The 22,924-nt window shown below is 35.2% G+C and overlaps 2 protein-coding genes across 16 annotated transcripts in view; one reads left to right on the top strand and one right to left on the bottom strand.

The window, feature by feature from the left end:
• The window catches only part of MIER1 (MIER1 transcriptional regulator), a 55,979-nt gene extending 51,346 nt beyond the window's left edge, over positions 1-4,633 (bottom strand). Inside the window, exons 1-3 of one of the 9 annotated variants that reach the window (XM_037024274.2) lie at positions 4,431-4,633; positions 3,237-3,337; positions 599-672 (exon numbers count right to left, since the gene is read on the bottom strand). In XM_037024274.2, coding sequence (XP_036880169.2) covers positions 599-672; positions 3,237-3,337; positions 4,431-4,491 — 236 coding nt within the window. In that variant the 5' untranslated portion in view covers positions 4,492-4,633. Of the gene's footprint in view, positions 1-598; positions 676-3,236; positions 3,338-4,120; positions 4,241-4,430 lie in introns of those variants that run through there. The other 8 variants (XM_073234108.1, XM_017664957.3, XM_017664950.3 and 5 more) reach the window with 8 other exon arrangements.
• A 41-nt stretch (positions 4,634-4,674) lies between these two features.
• The window catches only part of DNAI4 (dynein axonemal intermediate chain 4), a 106,180-nt gene continuing 87,930 nt past the window's right edge, over positions 4,675-22,924 (top strand). For 5 of the 7 annotated variants that reach the window (XM_037024271.2, XM_037024269.2, XM_037024268.2 and 2 more), the window contains exons 1-2: positions 4,675-4,856; positions 11,652-11,820. In XM_037024271.2, coding sequence (XP_036880166.2) covers positions 4,810-4,856; positions 11,652-11,820 — 216 coding nt within the window. In that variant the 5' untranslated portion in view covers positions 4,675-4,809. Of the gene's footprint in view, positions 4,857-11,651; positions 11,821-22,924 lie in introns of those variants that run through there. The other 2 variants (XM_037024270.2, XM_073234106.1) reach the window with 2 other exon arrangements.

The raw sequence follows: 22,924 nt of genomic DNA, 5'->3' as shown, positions 1-22,924 counted from the left end.
AACGCTACTCTTTGATGGATATAAATAATCTCTGCCTTGACTGCACGGAGGGAGACCCTGCTTATTTGCAATGCCAGGAATCTGAAAGTTTATTTTAATGCAGTGACCTAGATGCACTGCCAACAGGCCTTGATGCCAATTCTGAAGATTGCTAGAGCCAATATGATTGCAAAATAAAACACGTTTCACTTCTATTACTATGCAAAGGTGATGTTAAAACACATAGTAACATATTTCACTAAAACAGGAGTTAAAAAGTCGTATTTCAAAAAGTCCCTATTTCCACAAATGTTCAAGAGTTCCTCTTAATGCAATTTCAAAAATGACATCAAAATCAATCAGTTAAATATGAAAATTAACCATTCCCCAAATAATGTGATGCCAGTGCTATAATATATTGCATAAATGTACACATATACAGTTTCCTAATACTTAAAATGCAACACGGGGAAGGCTGTTATTTGTATTCCCTTAAAATTCTAGACTCTATTAAGCAATTTCCTATTTCCAAATACTCAACATTAACTTGAAATTCTTATGTCCAATAATTTGTGCATTTACAGGTATATGAAGTAGCTGCTAAGTGAAAGGACATTACCTGGTAATTTGACAGGAAAAGAGTCCACAGACAGTCTGTAAACCAATTAAACATAAACATCTGATGCACATTTTCTACTGAAAGAAAAGCAAGGGAAAGAAGAGAAAGGAAAACTTTAAGGTTCCCAAATCTACAAACAATTTTTACCATCAACTGTATTGTACAGTATTTTCATTTTATTTTTTAGGATACGTATATCAAAGTGTTTTACAGGATTCCTTGGGAAAATAAATATTTTAGCATAGTTTCTAAGAGTTACCCTGTTGAATTACCTTAGTCCTTTGGTCAGTCAAACTAACAGTGAGTTTTTTTAAAAGTTCATATTCAAAGAGTTTTCACTGAAACGCTTTATGTAAACAGCTGAAGGCAAAGAACAATGGATGTGCATGACTTGAGGTGGGTAAAGATAAAAATAATAAGGGGCCTAGAGGTAGAAACTCAGGCTTTATAACACCATGAGAATAAAGAAGGATTTTTCATTTAAAATACAAGAGTTAATATAAGAAATTTAACTGGTTACCAATAGGAAATACAAAGTGTTGTCAAAATGCAAAGTACAGGAATAATATGCTTGCTTATGCCCATTTAATCACTGACTCTTCAGTTAAACCTCAAAAAAAAAAATTCCAATTGTGTTATAAAGCTGGGAATCTCCATCCCTTAAACTGAATGAATTCTGAAACTGTCAAGAACATCAAGGTCTGAGACATAATTGCACAGGTATCCATCTTACGGATAAGTGACTTTTTAAAATATTGTGTATCAATTTTTCTTTTTAGGTTCAAATTTTCTAAAAGTAAAAATAAACAGCTCCAATATTTCAAGTCATCACTGTAATCACTGTTACAAATTACCACTGCAGTCAATATAATTCTTCTCCCATTTTTTTCTAGTGATATACTGATCTTTAAAAATTTTAGGAGCCACCTTAAGAGAAGTGTTTCTCAGAACTTCTGCTTACCTCTTCAGCATCAAATAAATAAAAATTAACTATTCATTACCCATAGAATCTAAGTGTTGGGTGGGATCTTAGAGGTCTTAGTCAATTTCTACCCTGGCTAAGTAGGAATCCCTCATTTTGTTTCCCTACCAGCAGGCTTTTCTGCCTACCTTTTAACTCACTGTTCTCATGAAAAGACTGTCTTTTCAAAGAAAGCCCTAATGTTTGGGACATTTCTCTCATTAAACCAGAATCTACCTTCTTGTTACTTCCATCCATTACCCTGAGTTCTTCAGCACTTTGAATTAATTCAAGATGTCTTCTTTGTACTCAAATGCAAAGTCAATTATTTATACACTTGGGTTAACAAAAAATAAATCTTTAAAGCCTACCGATACTACAAGAGCTAAAAACGGGACATCAGAGTTAAAGGAATGAAAAATGCACCATTTCCTATATCTTATTTAAAATTATTACAGTTTATAATGTTTATTAATGTGATACCCAAATGGTAATTCTGTTAGGATTGTTTAGTAAAATGTTTAAAGTTAAGCAAAAGTGTGGTTAACTCCAATTTTTATGAGATTTGTGACTAATGTAGCAAAACAAAAAAATCACTATACAAAGCCTGAATAAATGCCTCTTTAGGTCCCAATCCCCACCTAAAGGCTTCTTTATTTTCCAGCAAACTAACATTAACATTTACCACATTAAGCTCCTCAAATCTATTATATTGGGAAATTATTTTCAAGCAATTTACTGAATGCTCCATTAAAAAATTAAACAATTTTATACAGGCTATAATACACACCCTCAGAGTATTTTGCTGTTAAAAGCATTTTAAGGTCATAATTTTACTTAAACCATTACCTTAAACTAAACAATAAATAAACTTTGGCAATTTACATATGCCTAAGAAATACAACCTTTTATTCAATACGAACACCTGATTCAAATTAATATATATCTATACTATAAATATATGCAACTCAAAAAGGTACCTCTCAAGATGCACCAAGAAAACACTTGTAACAATTTATAGACTTTAGGGCTGTTTGACTGAAGGAGATTAATACAGCATAGTCAAAATCAAAGAACAAATTCTTTATCTCATAATTTTCAGAGTCCATGAGTCCCTTCTGAGATTATTTTGTAAACTATATCCTAAAATTTTTATTTAGAAGTGACAGCCTACATATGATATGCAGGTAAAAATTTACGGATAATTAGTAATTTGGTAGAAAATACCTACACACCAAAACACTTCACCTATTTTTTTAAAACGACATTTTAGATAAGTTGGGAATTTACCTTACTTTAGTTGGCAGAATGCGGGTTACAGATCAGCATTACATTTGGTAGCCCCACATCTATGCAGCCATCAGCATCATTAGTTTGATTTTTATTATTAACATCACCCCAAAACATATAACCCTTCGGTTCTTCAAAGAACAGTTTTGGTTTTTTCATTTCAAAATTCTTACATAAAAAGTTTTATCCAGTGGCCTCACTTTATCAGATTATCACTAACAGCTATTTTTATAGTTCTTACGTTGCTGACATTACTTTTACGTCACCCAAACACTGGAAATTATTGGTCCATCAGCAATTCTCAAACTCTGGAACATATTTAAGAAGAGTAATGTAATATTTATATTACTTGAGGGAGTTGGCTTTTCCCTCCCTTAATCTGCCTACCAGCATCACATCCGTCTTGTCTGCATTGAACCTCAACCAGTTGGTTCTTAACCACGTCCGAAACTCTGCCAGGCACTGGGAGAATCGGGCCACCACACCATCTGGATCAAAGGAAAGAGAGCTTCAGTAGTAATGAGACCAGAGACGATGATACCACAAGCTCACCCTGCACGCAGCCTCTAAATCTTAAAAAGATGGCCAGGAATTAGGACAAGGTTCCTATGACAATTTGGGAAACCATTAACGAACCTTGGGTCATACAATTTGTAACCAACGGTAAAGGAATAAAAGCGACCCAATTAATAGGTCGCTTCATTTTTCCCAGGGTTGAAAAAAGAAGGTTCAGTCAACTCAGGGTAATCTCAGCTAAGCGGCCTCAACAGACCCACCAGTCCAGTAACTGCATAAGCTTTTCTGCAAAACCAAGAATTTTGGTGTTGGGGGCGGGAGAGGGTGCGCTGCTAGGGATGACTGGGGCCCACGATAAGGGTAGTTACTCGGCTAAGGTCACACAGCAAAAAAAAGAAAGAAAAAAAAAAAGAGAGATGGACTCTAGGCCAAATATCTTTCCCCTAAAAACTGAAAGAACAAGGCCATTCAAAGGTGCGGGAGGCATCTATATCCACGGGATGGAGAACCTCCCTCCCTCACAATAACGCCCTCTTACAAGTCTCTATACCCTTCCACAAGTTCCCGGAAAGGGCCGGTTTGCCCAGCATCCGGCTACAAGGCGAGTAGGAGCCTCCCACAGACTACGACAGAACCCAGAGACACAGGGGAAAAGAGGGGGAGCCACAGTGGGTGGTCAGCTTAGCACCACCCCAAGGGAATTCAGGGGCCGACAGCAGAAAGGGTCGGAAGCGAACAGGTTGAGGCGAACTCACACCGCAGCGGACTCCCAGCCGCCGCGGCAGAACGGCGGCGCCGCCGCTACCGCCAGAGCAAAAGATCCGGCTCCGAACCGGTCGGCGTTGGAGACGGGCTACGCATGCGCCTTGCGTGGCCGGCGCACTCCGGGAGGGGAAGCGAGCTGGGAGCATTCTCTCGCAGCCCCTCCCCGGAAGTTAGGGGTCTTCCGGGCGGTCCTCTGAGGTGGGGGAGGGGAAGGAAAGAAAGGGGACCGAGGACACCTCAGGAGCCCCTCATCCCTAACAGGACTAGGGGAGACGGGTGGTTTGTGGAGACTGCACTTACAGCCGCTGCCGCTGCCGCCACCTTCAGTGCTGCCACCACCGCCTGAAGAAGCCCCATCCATCCGCCTGCAGCCGGGGAGACTCAGAGCCTGGGAGGGGCCTGGGGCCCGGGCCGCCCGCCTCCTTCTTTAGTCGTCGTCCGGAGCTTCCTCTTGCTCCACCAACCCTCTGCCCTCCCCTCCGTCTCCGCCCCCCTCCTCGGCCCCCAGCCGCCAACCAACCGCGCGGCCGCTTGTTGAGCCGGGCTCCTCCGTGTCCATGACGCCCGCAAACATTCTCTTCCCTCCGCGCCGGAGCCGCTGACGACGGGGTCTGAGGCACAGGGACTCCAGAAGCAGCCAGGGTAGCGGGTGGTGACCACTCCCCAGTCGGTCGCCACCATGCCCATCTCTCCGGTTAACAGCCGCAAGCAGCCGAACCTCGGGTTGTAAGTTCCAGCTCTAAAACCTTAGTCATCGCCCTGTGTCCCGGAGAGAGCCCTTCTACGGCCTATCCCTTACTGCATCTGGGTTCCGTCAGCACCCCTCAAAGCTCCCAGGCGGCAGTGTCTCCTTCCTTGGCCTAATGCAAAATTTTTCAAACTCCTGCTGTGCTCGGTCTGTGAGGAAAAGACTTAGTTTGTTTAGAACTAACCTTCTATCACTCCTGGGGTTTTTTTCTGTCTGCAGTCTGTTGCCTCCGTGCTGTGCCCAAATGTCCGATCCTCTCTTCTGTGAGCCACCAGACTGAACATGAAATACTTTGTGCTCTGTAATACAGGTTTTTTTCTGCCTCCTCCTACCACCCTGCCTTAAAGCTCATCCCTGCTTAGAACATTCTGCTGTTCCAGTGACAGACGAGATGCTGGGGAAAAGCATACAGCTCTGTAGACTTGTCCCGTTTATAACTTGAAATGGTACCTTAGAGTTGCCCAGCAATTCCACTAAGTTTTGTAACGCATTCATGCTTTAACTCTTCCAGACCACTTTTGTTATCTCTTCTCAAACCTTTAACAGCCCTCCAATTTCCATCTCAGATACTCCCTCTTTAGCAGAACTTGTTCAGAGTTCTTGGGAGAGAAAATTACATTCTCCAGTGAATATGGTACTCAGATTTTTGTCTAGCCTACTACACCAAAATAGCTTTTGTGAGGGTCAACAGTAGCCGATCTGCCAAATGGAATGGCTATTTGTCAGTTTGGTACTTAGCATAGGTCTCATTTATCCCTTCTTGAGTTTTGAGTTACTACATTTGGTTTCTGAGACATCACTCCTATTTCAGTTTATGGCTACTCCCTTTCAGAATACTTTGATGATAATTCCTCATCTCTCCCATATCCAAATATTGGAATGTTGCTCGAGTTAGTCTTTAAACTGCTCCACTATTGTCATATGCCTTTAAAAATCATCTAAATACTAATGATTCACAAATTTATGTCTCTAGCTAACACCTCTCCCAAGAAAACAGACTTAAAAAAGAACGTAATGGGTATCTCAAAATTCATATCCAAAACTGAACTTAATTCCCTCTCCCTTCTGCTCTGCATTCTTTCCCATTTCAGTAAATAGCAATTTCCGCTCTTCTAGTTACTCAGCAAAAAACCTTGGAGTTACCCTTGACTTCTCTAAAACCCCACTCCCTCAGCAGATTCTACTATTTCTACCTGCAAAATAAATCAAGACGACTGCTCCGATGCAAGTCATTGTCACAGTACAGTTACCACTTAAATGGCCTTTCTCAAAACCCCCTGCAGATTTTTTCCATTTCACTCAGAGTAAAAGCTCACAGCCTTACAGGGCCTCAAAGAATCTCATCTTGGGGCTCTTCCTTCTAAATTAATTCCATAATGTTCCATAATATCAAGCTCATTGTTCTCCTACTTTAAAACTTGTGCATTTGCTGTTCTTTGGAATATTGTACCCCCAGATAATCTCATGACTAACTCATTTCCTTAAGATGTCACCTTATCCCACCCTACATAAAATAATACTACTTCATCTTCCCAACAGTTCCAATCCCTCAACCTTGCATTATATTTCTCCATAAAACTAATCTTAATTGGTATATTATATACTTGTTGTTAATCTGCATTCACCCAAGCTATGGTACTCCTTGAGGTCAGAGAGTTTTGTTCACTGATAGTGCCTAGCATGAAGAAAGTGCTCAATAAATGCTTGCTAACTTAACAAATGAATGAATATGTACTTCCATAACACAGATTATTGTTCTTTTCTGATTATTTAACTTGTGGGCATGGAAATCTCAAAGGAAAATTAAGTTAAATTCATGTAAACTTTCTAAGTCATGCAACTCTCATAGTAGTAGCTGAGGTAATGTTATGTTCTCTTGGGAATTTCTTAAATAATGACAAATTAAAAGGAGATAACCTGTTAGGGAAATGATATGGGAAATGGGAAGTAGTATGACTTTAACTTTTTAACTTTTTAATTGTATGCAATTAAAACAATTTCACAGGCACTAAAGTTTACAACCATTGGTTTGCCCTAATATGTTATTTCTCATCTAATTCCTTTTAGGAATTAATCCTGATCTTAGAAGGGATCTTATGAAACATGTATTTATCACTCTACTTTCTCACTCCAATTTTTCCTATAGTGAATCTTTCCCATTGGCTGAACAATCTTGTGCAATCTCCTACTGTGGTAAAAATAACTACTAACTCCTTCAATGCCTTATCCCAATTCTCTGCTTAGTTTTGTTATTCTACTTCCTTACATGTTCATTCATTTCCTTTTCATTATTTCTTAAGAGTTTTCATCTGTTCTTACATTTTCTATTACAGTCCTTAGAATATTAACCAGATTGTAAATTCCCAGTTTGACGATTCCAAAATCTCTGCTGTATCTTAATATGGCTCTAATGTTTCTTTAGACTGTTTTTTGCCCTTTGGTATGCCCTGTAATTTTTTTGTTGAAAGCTGAACAGGTTGAATCAGGTAAAATGAACTGAGGTAAGTAAGCCTTTAGTGTGAAGTTTTATGTTTATCTGGCTAGGAATTAGGCTATGTTTATCATTTGCTGTAGCTATAAGTTTCTGAGGCTTCATTTTCTTCTAGTGTCCTTGTTTTTGTTTCCTATGTTTTTAGGTTTCCTTAGAGACTTCTTAAAGTCATTCTTTGTGTGTTCATTTCCTTTTGATTCTTTCTTAAGAGTTTTCATCTGTTCTTACATTTTCTATTAGAATTCTTAGCATATTGGTCATGATTGTTTTTTCCATTTCTTCCTACTGCAACCTCTGTCTTTAGACAGGTGTTCTGTTGATGTGATGGGAGGGAGGAAGTGTTCCATAATCCTATGATTTGGTCTTAGTCTTTTAGTGCGCCTTTGTCCCTGGGTTGTGACTTTCCTAAGTGCTTCTCAGATTTTTTTTTTTCTCTTAAGATGGAACTAGAAGGCTAGAGGGACTTGGAGTTGGGTGTTGCCCTCCCTCCATGTTGGTTAGGCTCTGGTAAAATAGTTTTCCTTGATGACAGGCCTTTGATAAGAAGAACCAAACTTTGTGAGTATATGTCATAATGTTTGCTTCCTGTCCCCCTGCTGAAACTATCAGGGAGTTTTTCTCAGATCTTCATCCTAAGAGCCTGGTGGGTCTCATAGAAATGAAACTCACAACATGCGGGATTTCCCTAAGGCTGGACCCCAAAGAGTTTTTACCTCTCAAATTAGTATACATTTATCCCTAATAATTAATCAGTTACCCTTTAAGTTTTCCTCCCATTTGTGGCTCCATTGACAGTTTTTCCTCCCAGTAAGTTGTGATTCTGTTTTTTCCTGCCTCTCCAACTTTCTGGTTGGTTGTTTGCCTGAACCTCAATTCTGTGATGGATCTAAGAAGATCGGTTGCTTCTCAGTTTGCTCAGTCTTTCTTGTGAGGACAGGACTGATAACTTTCATGGTCTTTATATGCTAGACCAGAAACCATAAGCCTCTGTGTTCATTCTCTAACCCCTGCAATCTGTTGTCACCATTGCTGTATGGAAACTACTCAAAGGTCAATGATGAATAACCTAAAGGTTTCAAATGTCACCAAATGTAATGGACTTTTTTACTTTTATACCTCTCTGTGGCATTTGACCATACTGATATCCCCTCCTTAACCCTGAACTTTACTGAGTCACTTATTCCTGATTAAATCCTTCTTTTTTGGTTCTTCTTTCTTTCTACCTCCAGTTTCTTTCCTTGGCCCTATTACCTTCTCTTTGTGTCCTTAGTTTTTATTTTGGGGCCCAATTCATTTATTATCATCTCTGTGCAAATATTCTCAACTGAATTTCCAGCTCTTACATCTGTTTCTTGAAATTCAGTTTACTCTTACATTTTCAACTACTATCTGACAGCTTCACCACAATATCACTCTGATATCTCAAATTGAAGTGTCTACAATTTAACTTATTTTGTGTATTCTTATTAAGAGTAATTTAATCATTACCCTAACTCTATGAGGTGGATACTATTATAATCTTCACTTACTTATAAGGAGAGAAACAGATTAAGAAACTTACTCAAGAACACATAGCCTGTGAGTTATTGGATGAATTTGGGCATTGAAATTGACTTCTTTTGAGTTTAAGTTTTCTCACTTATAAAGCATAGCTATTAAATATCTCACAAATTATTACAAGAATTGAATTAAAATTAGATGGAAGTTCTTTAAAATTTAAATTTTAGATGGCATTATGTTTATCAGTTACTAAGCCCTGTCAGTTCTATATCTAATATGTTTTAAGGATACCCACGATATGTTTTAATCAGTTGTAGCAAGACACATACGCATGAAAATGCCTATCATGAAGGAACAATTTTTTTAATACAATTCCCTTCAAACAGGAGACATGGCATGCCACTCCACACAGGGGCCACTGGAGAAGCACTGGTCAGAAATAAACAACAAGGGGAAAACATGGGCAAGAACCTTTATGGTGGTTTTGATGGGGAGAACAGGCAAAGCATAATAAGCAGGTTTGCAGTTGGCTCGTTTGAATGATTTCAAAAGGCTCTGGGCAAACAGACTATCTGTACATCTGGTTCCTGTCCTTGGGGTGATTAGGAAAGTGGATAGTAGCCCAGAAAGCAGATATCTGTGAAAGCTAGATAAAGCATATGTTTTGGGATATGGGCTCTGGATTGGTTGGTTTGCATATGGGTGGTAGTGGTGTAGAGTCCCTCATTATGTAAGAATTGATTAGCCTTGAGATGGGTAGGACTGGTCAGCAACTCCTTAAATGTCAAAGCATCAAAACGCAAAATAAAAAGACATGCTTAATATATGCTGTATATCTTACATTTATTTCTACATTTGCCACCCCAGGTTAACCCTCGATTACATCTCACATGGAGTATTCCATAGCATCTCAGTGGTCTTGTTTCTAGTGCATTCTGTATACAGCTAAATATTTCTGAAACATAGTTTTGGTTTCTCTATTCTTCTGACCAAAAACCTTCAGAGGTACTCTCTTATGTAATAAATCACAGGAACTTCACCCAGCTATTTTGTTTTTTCAAAGCTTAACTTTATTTTCTTCACACATCTAATTGTATCATTTAGGATTCCCTGTGTATACCATATGCTTTTCTGCCTTCATTTGTTCTCAGTTATCTCTGTTCAGGGTGCATTTCCTGTCCTCCAGTACCCCATCTCCTCCCACTCTCTGCCATCTCCACCTGTAGTGAACACAAACACACATATACATACACACCCCATACACTTTTGAATTTAACCTACAGTCAAGGCTAAATACAGGTAACACAGATGTCACATCTCACCCAAATTAATCTGTACTGCAACTCTCATTTCATCTTCTCTTTTCAAGCAAACAGTTTTGTATTTGCATTATATACATGTTTTATCTCTTTTATTAGATTGTAAACTCTTTAGGGCCCAAATCTGATTTATATTGTATCCCTGCTAGTATGTAGTACAGAGCTTTATGTATAGTAAGTGTTTTATAAATGTTGAATGAATGGAAGAAATTGGTTAGGTTTAGATTGGAATTAGCTTTATCCCATTAAGTAAGTATGGACTAATACAGAAACTTTTTTTTAAACTACTACTTTCCCTCTCCTGCTTAGTTATTGCAAATGAGATTTATGTAGTGTAGCATGTTTAATGGCATTTGCCTCTTTTTTTATAGGAGGGATCATCAGGTATTCATTCTACAGATACCAATTAAAGCCTATATTTTCCAGTCACTGGTCGATACTGAATATACAAGAGTGAACAAAACAAATTAGGTCCCTGCTTCAGGAAACTAAAGAATGTACAGCTATATAACCTTTTGTATTATGATTCTGTTTTTCAGGCAAAGTGGTTTTCAAAATGGTTTTCTCTTCTTCAAAGTGATGTGAGATCAGGTTGTACAAAGCAAGGCATGTTGGGTCTATATGTGTAAGGTAGATATTAAAGCATCAAGTTAGAAATTTGGTTACTGCACAAGTAGAGGCTCAAAGTAAGAAGATAATTGGAATTAATCAAGGTGTTGGTTTTACCAGCAAGTGCAGTGAATTTAAAGAAGGGAATGGAGGGTGAGAATGTAAGGAGTGACTATTATGATAATTAAGTATGGATTATATTAGTTAATCTTAACCTCAACAGAGAAGAGATTACATGAGAGAGGTGGATAAGGGAGTAAAACATTGTAGAATCAGGGGCTTGAAGGTAATAATAGAGTTGAACAATACAAACATTTTGATTATAACTTCTTATTAAAAGTTATTATGTCATAGTTCAAGCAGGAACATGATTCTCTTTCCCAAGTTTTATTACTCATGCTTCAATCTGCCTATAAAACTGCACTCTACACTCATTTGCTTTTACTGTGTTCCAGGCACTTCCTAACCATAATATATAAATCAATCCATTTAATGCTCATAATAACCTATGAATTGGGTACTATTATTATCCCCATCTTACAATTAAGGAAATGGACCCAGAACTATCAGTGTAGACTTTGGATCTGACTGCCTGGGTTCAAATTTCAAGTTTAATAAGAATGTATCCCTTTGAGTCTTTATGATATGATATAAAATATCAACCTCAGAGTTATTATGAGGAAAAAGTGACATAATGCATGTAAACATCCTAGAACTATGCTTATACATAATAAGCTCTCAAGTAACTATTACTATTTCTTGTTTGTATGTTTCTAAATGAAATTCTGATTTTTTATTGTTGGTTAATTTTTCATCAATTGTAAATTTTCTGTTATGCTCTTTTCCTGACATAGCACACAGATGAGGAGGTCAATTAGTTCTGCTAACCAAGCAAAGGGAGCTCAAGCGAAAGGATACCTTGGTGCAAACCAAAGCAGAATGGCAATGTCAAAAAACACACTGATTCTACCTGACATGAAAACAGAAAAAATGAATATTCCTACCCCAAGGACAGCTACACAGGTAATATTCTTTAGAATTCTGAGTTTATTTGAAATTGATACTGTGAAGAACTTGATTGAAATCTTAAAGGTAGAAAATAGGCTACTTTGAAATAATTACTCACATTATATTGATATGTTGATTTTGTTGGAGTCTTTACCTAATAATATATTTTATAGCATAATGTTGGCAGTTGGCAGTTATAACTCATTATAGGTAATGAGAATATTAGAATGGAATGAGGAAAGTCTACTCATGCTTTTAAGAACTAGTTGGTTATAACATTAGTTATAGCTAATCCAGCTACAGTATAGATAGTACAGCTGTCATCCACTCTTCTTTGCAGTGTACTCTAGAAAATATGAATTTTCATAAAATTGTTATTTTATCTCATTAGAAAACATCAATAAGGATTGGCATTTTAAATTTTTTAATCAAAGTATAATATGTATACAGGAAAATATGTAATATATGAATCTGAATGGGCTTGGCAATGTTTTTTTAGATAGGATACCCATGGCAGTCCATTAAAGATAAAATTGGTAAATTGGGCTTCATTTGTTAGCAAGACACTGCCAGCAGAATGGAAAGAAAAGCCATGCATTGGGAAAAGTTACTTGCCAAGTATCTGTCTGATAAAGTACTCATACCCAAAATATATAACAACCCTCAACAAAATACTGAGATAACCTAATTTTAAAAATTAGCAACACATTTAAACAAACATTTCACTGAAGTTTATACAAAGATGGCAAATGCTGATCAAAAGATCAGCATTATTTCTTAGGGAAGTGCAAATTAAAACCATGAGATACTGCTGTGCACCTATTAGAATGGCTTAAAGTAAAAGGTCGACCATACCAAATGTTGACAATTAAGTGGAAGAACTAGAACTCTTATACTGCTGGTTAGAATGGAAAATGAAAAACCATCTGGCAGTTCATTAAATGTTAAATATTTACCTGTTATATTCCCACCCATTCCATTTGTACATATTTACTCAAGAGGAAAGAATGTATATGGTTATATAAAAACTAGTACATGAATGTTCATAGCAGCTTTATTTATAATAGCCAAAAAATGGGAAGAATTACAGTATATTTTAATAAATTAGTGCTACATATTTGTGTCTATATTACATGAATTATTATAGCTCAGGTACTATAACAAAGCATCATAGACTGGGTGGCTTCTAAACAAATTTAGTTCTCACAATTACGGAGGCTGTAAATCTAGTATTAGGGTGCCATCATGGTCAGGTTCTGGTGAGGACCCTCTTCCAGACTGCCAACTTTTCACTGTATCCTCGCATGTCAGAGAATTTAGCTGGCCCTCTTATGAAGGCACTAATCCTGTTCATGAGGTCTCCACCTTCATGACCTAATTACCTCTCAAGCTTTCTACCTCCCAATACTACCAGTTTGAATTTTGGGGATACACCATCATTCAATCCAACAATTATATACACATTATATGCATTAAGTATATATTGTATATATACATATATATTGTATATATACATATATACAATACATACATATTACATAGTATTAGCAATAATATGTAAAAGTAATAATGCATTATGAACAAGTGAGGATAACCCATACAAGGTTGTTCCAATATTTAAAAATCAATACTACTTGCTATATTAAGTAAGACTGAAAAACAAAAAAAAATATAAAATCATCACAACAGATAAACAAAAAGCACTTGACACAAATTCAGTATCCATTCATGATATTCTGAAAAACCTACAGGTAGCATTAGATTCAATGATAAAAGACTAAGCTTTTCCCCTAAGATCAGGAACAAGACAAGGATGCTTACTTTCACCACATTTGTTCAACATAGTCATGGGTATCCTAGCCAGAGAAATTAGGTAAGAAAAAGATAACAGCCATCCAAAGTAGAAAGGAAAAGAACCTTCCCTAGTGTATTCAGAATACATGCCCCTACTAACACCTTGATTTCAGACTTCCAACCTCCAGAACTATGAGACAATAAATTTCTATTGTTTTAAGTCACTGTCTGTGGTACTTTGTTAAAGAAGCCCTAGGAAACTAACATGACCCTCAGAACAAACATTTAGGAAAACTTCAAAATGTAGTAAAGACCACATTATCAAAATTAAAATACTACATTAGAAAATATTCACACAGTGCAGAAGAAAGTAATAAAGGAAAAGAGGGCACTAATGACATGAAACATGTGGACAAAATGGCAGATATAAATCCAACTATATCAATTAGAACACTAAATGTATGGGGCATAGATTGTCAGACTGGATGAAAAAAAAGGATCCAGTGATATACTGTCTAAAGGAGACACACATTAGTTTCAAAAATACAAAGAAGCTGGCTTAAGAAGTTAGTAAAGGATATGTTATGAAAACACCAACCACAATAAAGCAGAAGTCACTGTAATGATATGAGACAAAATAGATGTTAGAACAACAACAAAAAATGTTACTGGAGATGGAGACATTTTATAATGATGAAAGTGTCAATCCAGCAGGAAGATATATAAAATTACACACATATATGCAACAATAATGAAGCACTAAAATATAAGAAACAAAAACTAACAGCAATGAAGAAATAGACAATTTAATAATAATTGGAGACTTCAGTCCTATTTTCAACTACATAGAAATTCAACCAGAAAATAGAAGACTTGAACACTGTAAACCAACCAAAACTAACAGCATCTAGAAAACACAATACCCAATATGCAACAGAATATATATTCTTAAGTGCACCTGGAACATTCTGTAGGATAGACCATATGTAAGGCTGGAAAACTAACCCCAACAAATTACAAGGGTAAAATTATTACAAATTATGTTCTCTAATCAAAATAGAATGAAATAAAAAATTAATAATAAGGAAAAATTTGGGGAACTCAAAAATATATGTAAATTAGCTGACATACTCTTAATTAACTAATGGTCAAAGGAGAAATCAGAAATTATCTTGAGATGATTGATTATTAAGACCCCAATATACCAAAGCTTATGGGATTCAGCCAAAGTGGTGCTTAGAGGGAAATTTATATATGTAAATGTCTACATTAGAAAAAAGGAAACTCTAGAATCAGTGACCTAACCTTCCACCTCAAGAAACTGGAAAAAAGCAAACAACAAACTAAGCAGGATGAAAATAATACAGATTAGAGCAGAAATTAATGAAATGCTAATAGAAAAACAATAGAAAAAGTCAAACAAACGAAGAGCTGATTCCTTGGAAAGCAACAAAACCAACAAACCTTCAGCTAATATGACCAAGAGAGAAAAAAATAAAGACTGAAAGTACTAAGATCAGAAATGAAAAAGGATACATTATTACTAACCTTATAGAAATAAAAAGGATTATAAAGGAATACTATGACCAGTTGAATGCCAACAAATTAGATAACATGCATGAAATGGATACATTCCTACAAAGAACGAAACTGCCAGAGGAACTGACTCATGAAGAAATAGGCAACCTGAGTACACCTGTACAAAGGGAAGAGGTTAAATCAGTAATAAATAAATTGGTAGGGAGGTAGGCAAATACATACATACTTATATACATACAAAAAAAATACAATGAAAATCCCTGGGCTAGATAACTCTACATTGAATCCTGCCTTACATTTAACTAATACCAATTCTTCACAAACACTTCCAAAAAAAATAGAAGAGGGAACACTTCCCAACTTGTTCTACAAGGCCAATATTACCCTGACATCAAAACCAAAGTTTTCATAAGAAAAGAAAACTACAGACCAATATCTCTTATGAATACAGATGCAAACGTCCTCAACAAAATTTAAGCCAACCAAATCTAGCAACATATAAGAAGATTCACATACTGTGACTCTGTTAATTTTCTAAGGCTGCTTTAACAAAATATAGATTCAGTGGCTTACACAACAGAAATGTATTAGTTTTGGTGGCCATATGTCCAATATCAAGGTGTTGGCATGTGTGGTTATTTCTGAGGCATCTTTCCTTCACTTGCACATGGTCAACTTCTTTCTTTGTGCTTGTGGGGTGTTTTCTTTGTGTGTTTTCATCCCTGCTGTATCTTTACACTAATCTACTCTTCCTTTAAAGACACTAGTCAGATTGGATTAGGGCCCACCCCAATAGCCTAATTTTAACTTAATTATCTCTTTAATGGCCCTATCACTGAATACAGTCACATTTAGAAGTACTGGGGATTAGAGTTTCAGCAAATGAATTTGGGGAGCAGGGAGACAATTCAGACCATAACAATAACTAAGTCGATTCCCAGGATGTAAAGTAGTTTAACATCTGAAACTAAATTAGTGTAATACATCATATCAGTAGAATAAAAAGCAAAAATCATTTGATTATTTCAAAGAAAACGCATTTGTCAAACTCCACCATCCTTTCATGATGAGCACTTAAACTAGGAATGGAAAGGAATTTCCTCAACCTGATAGGACGTTAATGAAAAATCCACTAACATCATACTTAACCATGAAAGACTGGATTCTTTACCTCTGAGATCAGAAATATCCTTTTTGCCACTTATGTTCAACATTGTAATAGAGGTTCTAGTCAGGAAAATTAGGTAAGAAAAATAAATCAAAGGCATCTAGATTGGAAAGGAAGTAGAACTATATTTACAGATGACATAATGTATATAGAAACTCTGAAGAAATTGACTAAAAAACTATTAACATTAATACATAAGCTATGTTAATGAATAAGCTTTTTTAATTTATTAGTTCGCAGGGTGCATAATATACAAATAAATAGTATTTTTATACAATTTGAAAATTTGAACAAACAATTTGAAAATTGTATTAAGAAAGCAATTCCTTTCACAATAATATCAAAATAATATAATACTTAGAAATTAATAAGAGAAGTGAAATCTTATGCTCTGGAAACTAAAGCATTATTGGATGAAGTTAAAAGTTAAAAAAAAAGGAAAACATCCCAAATTCATAGATTGGAAGACTTAACATTGTTAAGATGGTGATACTACCCAATCTAATCTATAGAATCAACACAATCTTTATCACAATCTCAGCTAACTTTGTACAAACTGATTGATTCTAAAATTGCAGGGAACCCAGAATAGCCAAAACAATACTGAAAAAGAAAAATAAAGTAGGCAGACTCACACTTTCCAATATCAAAATTTACTACAAAGCAGCAATAATCAAGATACTAAGGTACTGGCACAAGGATAGACATAGAGATCAGTGGAATAGAATTGAAAGTCCAGAAATAAACCTATATGTCTATGGTCAACTGTTTTCTGATCATGGTACCAAGACCATTTATAATAACCAAGATATGGAAATAATCTAACCATCAGTTGCTGAATGGATAAGCAGGGTATGATATATATAGTATGTATCTTATGTATAATAATATATATATAATATATTTTTCAGCTATAAAAAAGAATGAAATCTTGCCATTTGCAACAACATGGCTGAACTTTGAGGGCGTTCTGCTAAGTTAAATTCAACAGAGAAAGACAAATGACATGATTACTCCTATATGGAATTTAAAAACAACAAAAACCAAACTCATAGATACTGAGAACAAATTGGTGGTTGCCAGAGGCAGGGGGTAGAGGATAAGAGAAATGGGTAAAGGGGATAAAAAGGTTAAAAAAATTTTTAAAGAAAAGAATGTTCATATCAGCACTCTTTTATAATAGCAATAAATTGGAAACAGCCCAAATTTAAAAAAATAGCTTGTGCTTTGAAGGCCATAATCAGGAAATTGAAAAGTCAATCCTCAGAATAGGAGAAAATATTTGTAAACCATGTTTTTGTTAAGGGATTTGTATATGGGATATATAGAGAACGCTTACAACTCAATAATAAAAAGGCAAATAACCCAATTAAAACTTGAGCAAAGGATTTGAATACTAATTTCTCCAAAGAAGATATACAAATGGTCAAAAAGTGGGTGAGAAATAGTATCATTAGTCATCAGAGAAGTGTAAATCAAAACCACAATAAGATACTTCACACTCACTAGGATAGCTAGAATCGAAAAGTCATGTAACAACAAAATTTGATGAAGATGTGAAAAAATTAGAACCCTCATACACTGTTGATGGGAATATAAAATGGTTCTGCCGCTTTGGGAAACATTCCTCCAAAGGCTAAATACAGTGTTATCATATGACCCAGCAATTCCATTCCTAGTGGTATATACCCAAGAGAAATTAAGATATATTTCCAAAGAGAAACTTGCACATGAATATTTATAGCAACATTATTCATAGTAGCCAAAAGATGGAAACAACACAAATGTCTGTCAGTGGACAAATGGCTAAACTAAACTCGGTATAGCCACACAATAGAGCAGTATTCAGCCATAAAAAGGAATGACATATGATGCATGCTACAACATGGATGAATCTTGAAACACTTGTGCTGAAGTGAAACAAGCCAGTCACAAAATACCACATACTACATGAATCCGCTCATATGAATGTACAGAATAGGGACATGAAATACATTAGGGATGGTCTAGGGCTGGGAAGGGAAGCAACGGTTAGGGGGTCATACAGAGTTTCTTCTTGAGGTGAAAAAAATGTTTCTAAAATTAACTGTGGTGATGATTGCACATATCTGTGGATATACTAAAAACCACTGAATTGTACACTTTAAAGATATTTTAAAAAGATAATTAGTGCATATGGTACATGTTAATTTTAAATATTGAAAATTTTTTAAATTAAGATAAAATGGAAAATTTCTTTTAAAAACTTAATTTTACTAAGAGACAAATGTAAATAGAAAATTAGTAGCTGTTAAAGATATGAAAAACCTTCAAAGACAATTCCAGGCCCAGATGATTTCACTAGTGATATATGCCAAACATATGTGGATGAAAACAGAACAAGAAAAGTGGATATACTCCAAAACTCTCATTTCATGAGGCTACAATTACTTTGGTATCAAAATTTGACTACAACAGTATGATAAAGAAATATTATAAGCCTTATAAGAAATATAATAAGTCCTCAATAAAATATTAGAAAAAATCAGTAATAATAAATAGAAATAATACATCATGAGGAAGTTGAGTGTATACCAAGGAAATGAGATTGGCTTAACATTTAAAAATCCATCATTATTATTTGCCACATTACCAGCTTAATGGAAAAGAGCTAATGATCATCTCAATATAGATAGAAAATATGGTAGGATTAAGTACTCATGACTAAAAAGATTCTTATGAAACTGGGAAACACAAGGAACTTCCTTAACTGATTTAGGGTATCTATAAAATCGTGCAGTAATGATCATATTTAATGGTGAAGCATTTCTAAGAAGGATCTATTTAACAGTCTTGGAAGACCTAACCAGCTGAGTATGCAAAAAATAAACAGTATAAAAATTGGAAAGGAAGAAATGAAAAATCACCTATTGAAAATTATCAAATTAATAAGGGAGCTTAGCAAAGTTACTGGTTATCATATTTAAAAAACAAAAAGCATTTGTGTACATACATATATACATCAGCAACAAATGGTTCCAAATTTACTTATTTTTGAATGATACCATTTATAACAGCAGTAAAATGTATCAAGTACTTGTGGATAAATAAATCAAATATGTACATACCCATAGTTATAAACCTATAAAATTTTATTGGGAAACATTAAATCAGACCCATGTAAATGGAGAGATAGACCATGTTTATGCATAGCAAGAGTCAATATTGTAAGCATATCAATTAATGCACAAATTTTGACTAATAGACTATTTGCAATTTCAATAAAAATTCTCAGGTTTTGTTCACTATATTTTTTTGAGGAACTTGTCAAAATAATTCTAAATTTATATTAAACTGCTAAAGCCTAAGAATTGCCAAGATACTCTTGAACAAGAACTTTGTGGAAAGACTTGCTCTAACAGATACCAAGTCTAATAAGAAGTATAACATTAGCAAAGGGGTAAACATGCTGTAAGTGACTCAACCACATATAAATGTGGTTTATAATAAATGTGCACTACACAGTAACAAGAAATGACAGAATTTTCAAAAATTATTATTGAGACAACTGGGTATTCATATGGAATAAAAATCTATTGGCTTCTATATACTAAATTCAGGTATATTACAGATCTAAACATGAAAAGCAACACAGAAAAATATCTTCATAACTTCAGGTTTGGGAATGGTTTCTTGAATGAGATATCTAAAACATACACCATAAGAAACACACAACAAATTTGACTTCATCAAGGCTAAGATACCACAAACAAAATGAAGTCACAGAGTCCAAGAAGGCACTGCAATACATAAAACTGAAAGGATTTATATTTGGAATATTTAATGAACTCCATTATTAATAAGAAATATCAATAATAAAGTGTGCAAAGAACTTGAATGGGACATTGTGCTCCAAAAAGGGAAGTCAAAATGGGAATAAGTAAAGGAAAAGAATCTCAGAAATTTATAGAAGTTAGTAATTTACAGAAATTAAAATCAAAAGGAAATACCTATATATTTATATCAGACTGGCTTTAATTTATAAATCTGACAGGGCTTGTTGTTGAGAATATGGAGTAACAGCAACTGTTACACAATACTGGTAGTCATGAAAATTTTTACAGCCAATTTGGAAAACAGTTTTATTTATCTAATCAAGTTGAGCCATCAATTCCACATCTATATATCCCCTACAGAAGTGCATTCTAATGTAAACCAGGGTACTTCCACATAAAGGTGTATAGAAATAGTGTGCATGATGGCCCCAAACTGGAAACAATTCAATATCCATTAAAGCAAAATGGATAAATAAGATATGATATACTAATGCAATGGACTACTAATCATCAATAAATGAACAAACTTAGTGTCAAGTAAATCACATCTAAACAATTCTACTTCTATCCACCTAGCAGCTCTTTTAGAGAAAGCAGTGTTCTCAGTTTTGAATGCATGCTAACATGATCTGGTATACCTCTTAAAAATTCTGATACTTAAATCTCATTCCACGTCAATTGAACTGGAGTATCTGGAAGCTAGGGGTAGGCATAAGTAGTGGTGTGCTGGTAAATGTTGAACTACCTACTCTGTGGTTAGGAAAGCCCTGATTTGTAGCACTTGCCAATATCCAGGTGCAAATACTTTCCGTACAGCAGATTTCAAGCTATCAACATGAAATTTTTGAATGGAAAATTGAGAAGAGATGCTTAAGTAGCATATTATTCAGTATTCTCACCGTACAGATACAATAGATATAAATAACTGCTAGTTTAGATAATAGTAAAATTTAATAACATACTTAGAAAGTGATGAATCTTGAGTACTTATTATATTATCTTTGCTTTTAATGTGATTAATTGTAAGTTCATATAAAGTAATTTTGAAAAATTACTATATTTAACAATTGGCTCACAGAATTGCTGAAAGTATAATGATTGGTTCTTACAAGTTGGTGCAAGCCTATTCTAAGTCCTCCTGGAGGTGATATCAATGTTCTAATTTTTTACTTGAGTTGTGATTATAAAAACATTTACTTTATATTATTTAACTTATGGTTATGTGTTAATTACATTTATATATTAAATTTCTTAATTGGAAACAAAAAAATCAGTCAAAAACAAAAAATATGTAATAACTTGTGAATGTTTATTAATAACATGTTAAATGAAAAAAATGGTGTTTTTTGAAGCTTGTACTTAAAAAAATACCAAAATTTTAACAATCTGGATGATTTATTTTCCTATCTTTCTGAATTTTCTTGAATTAGTATATATTACTTGTATAATAAGTAAAACATAAGTTACTTTTTTTTTTTGTTTTGAACCACATTTATTTTGCGGTATCACAGAACACTTGTAGCTAACATTTATTGCACACCTACTATTTTAGGCATTATGCTTTATGTGTATGCATCATCTTATTTACTGTCATAAAACTACCAAAAAAAAGAGATTTATGAATATTATCTCTGGCTTTACAAATGAGAAAATTACCTAAGGAAATTGCCTAAGGTTAGGAGCTGGGATTAAAGATGGCAGCATGAGAGGTGAGACAGACAATTCCCAAAACCACATATAATATGAAAATATAGTTAATACAACTGATCCTAAAAGAGCAGCAGGAAAGAAGGCTGTGCCAGACTACACACACCTGCAGAACAGAGCAGACCTCACGAAACAGGAGTGTATATCAATGATACCTTAATTTAAAAAAAAAGAAATTGCCTAAGGTGACACTTATGCTAGGAAAAAATGTAAAGCAACCAGGGTAGACTGAAGCTGCCTACCTCCCCTTTAAGCATTATTCTGTTTTTTTTTTCTTTTTTTAGAGGGCATCTCTCATATTTATTGATCAAACGGTTGTTAACAATAAAATTCAGTATAGGGGAGTCAATGCTCAATGCACAATCATTAATCCACCCCAAGCCTAATTCTCGTCAGTCTCCAATCTGCTGAAGCATAACGAACAAGTTGTTACATGGTGAACAAATTCTTACATAGTGAATAAGTTCTTACATGCTGAAAAGTACAAGGGCAGTCATCACAGAAACTTTCGGTTTTGATCACGCATTATGAACTATAAACAATCAGGTCAAATATGAATATTCGTTTGATTTTTATACTTGATTTATATGTGGATCCCACATTTCTCCCTTTATTATTATTATTATTTTTAATAAAATGCTGAAGTGGTAGGTAGATGCAAGATAAAGGTAGAAAACATAGTTTAGTGCTGTAAGAGGGGTAATGTAGATGATCAGGTGTGTGCCTATAGACTATCTGTTAATCCAAGCTAGACAAGGGCATTAAAACGTCCACGGATGCAGAAGATTTATCTCAAAACAGGAGGGGTGAGGTTCTAAGCCTCACCTCTGTTGATCCCCAATTTCTCACCTGATGGCTCCCCTGCGACTGTGCCTGTCTTAGGTTGTTCCTCCCTTGAGGAATCTTACCCGTCTCTGGCTAACCAGTCATCTTCCAGGGCCATACAGGGAGATGTAAAGTTGGTGAGAGAGAAGCCATATTGTTTAAAGGTTAGCTTTTTACATCTTTGCAGATTTATGCCCTGTGGTTTCTATGCCCAGCATTTGTCTTGAGGTATCTTTACCACTTGGAGGAATTATGATACTCGGTAAATTCC

Source organism: Manis javanica, chromosome 4 (assembly GCF_040802235.1).
Source record: "Manis javanica isolate MJ-LG chromosome 4, MJ_LKY, whole genome shotgun sequence".
Taxonomy (NCBI): Eukaryota; Metazoa; Chordata; class Mammalia; order Pholidota; family Manidae; genus Manis; species Manis javanica.
This window is presented reverse-complemented; position numbering and strand designations above follow the sequence as displayed.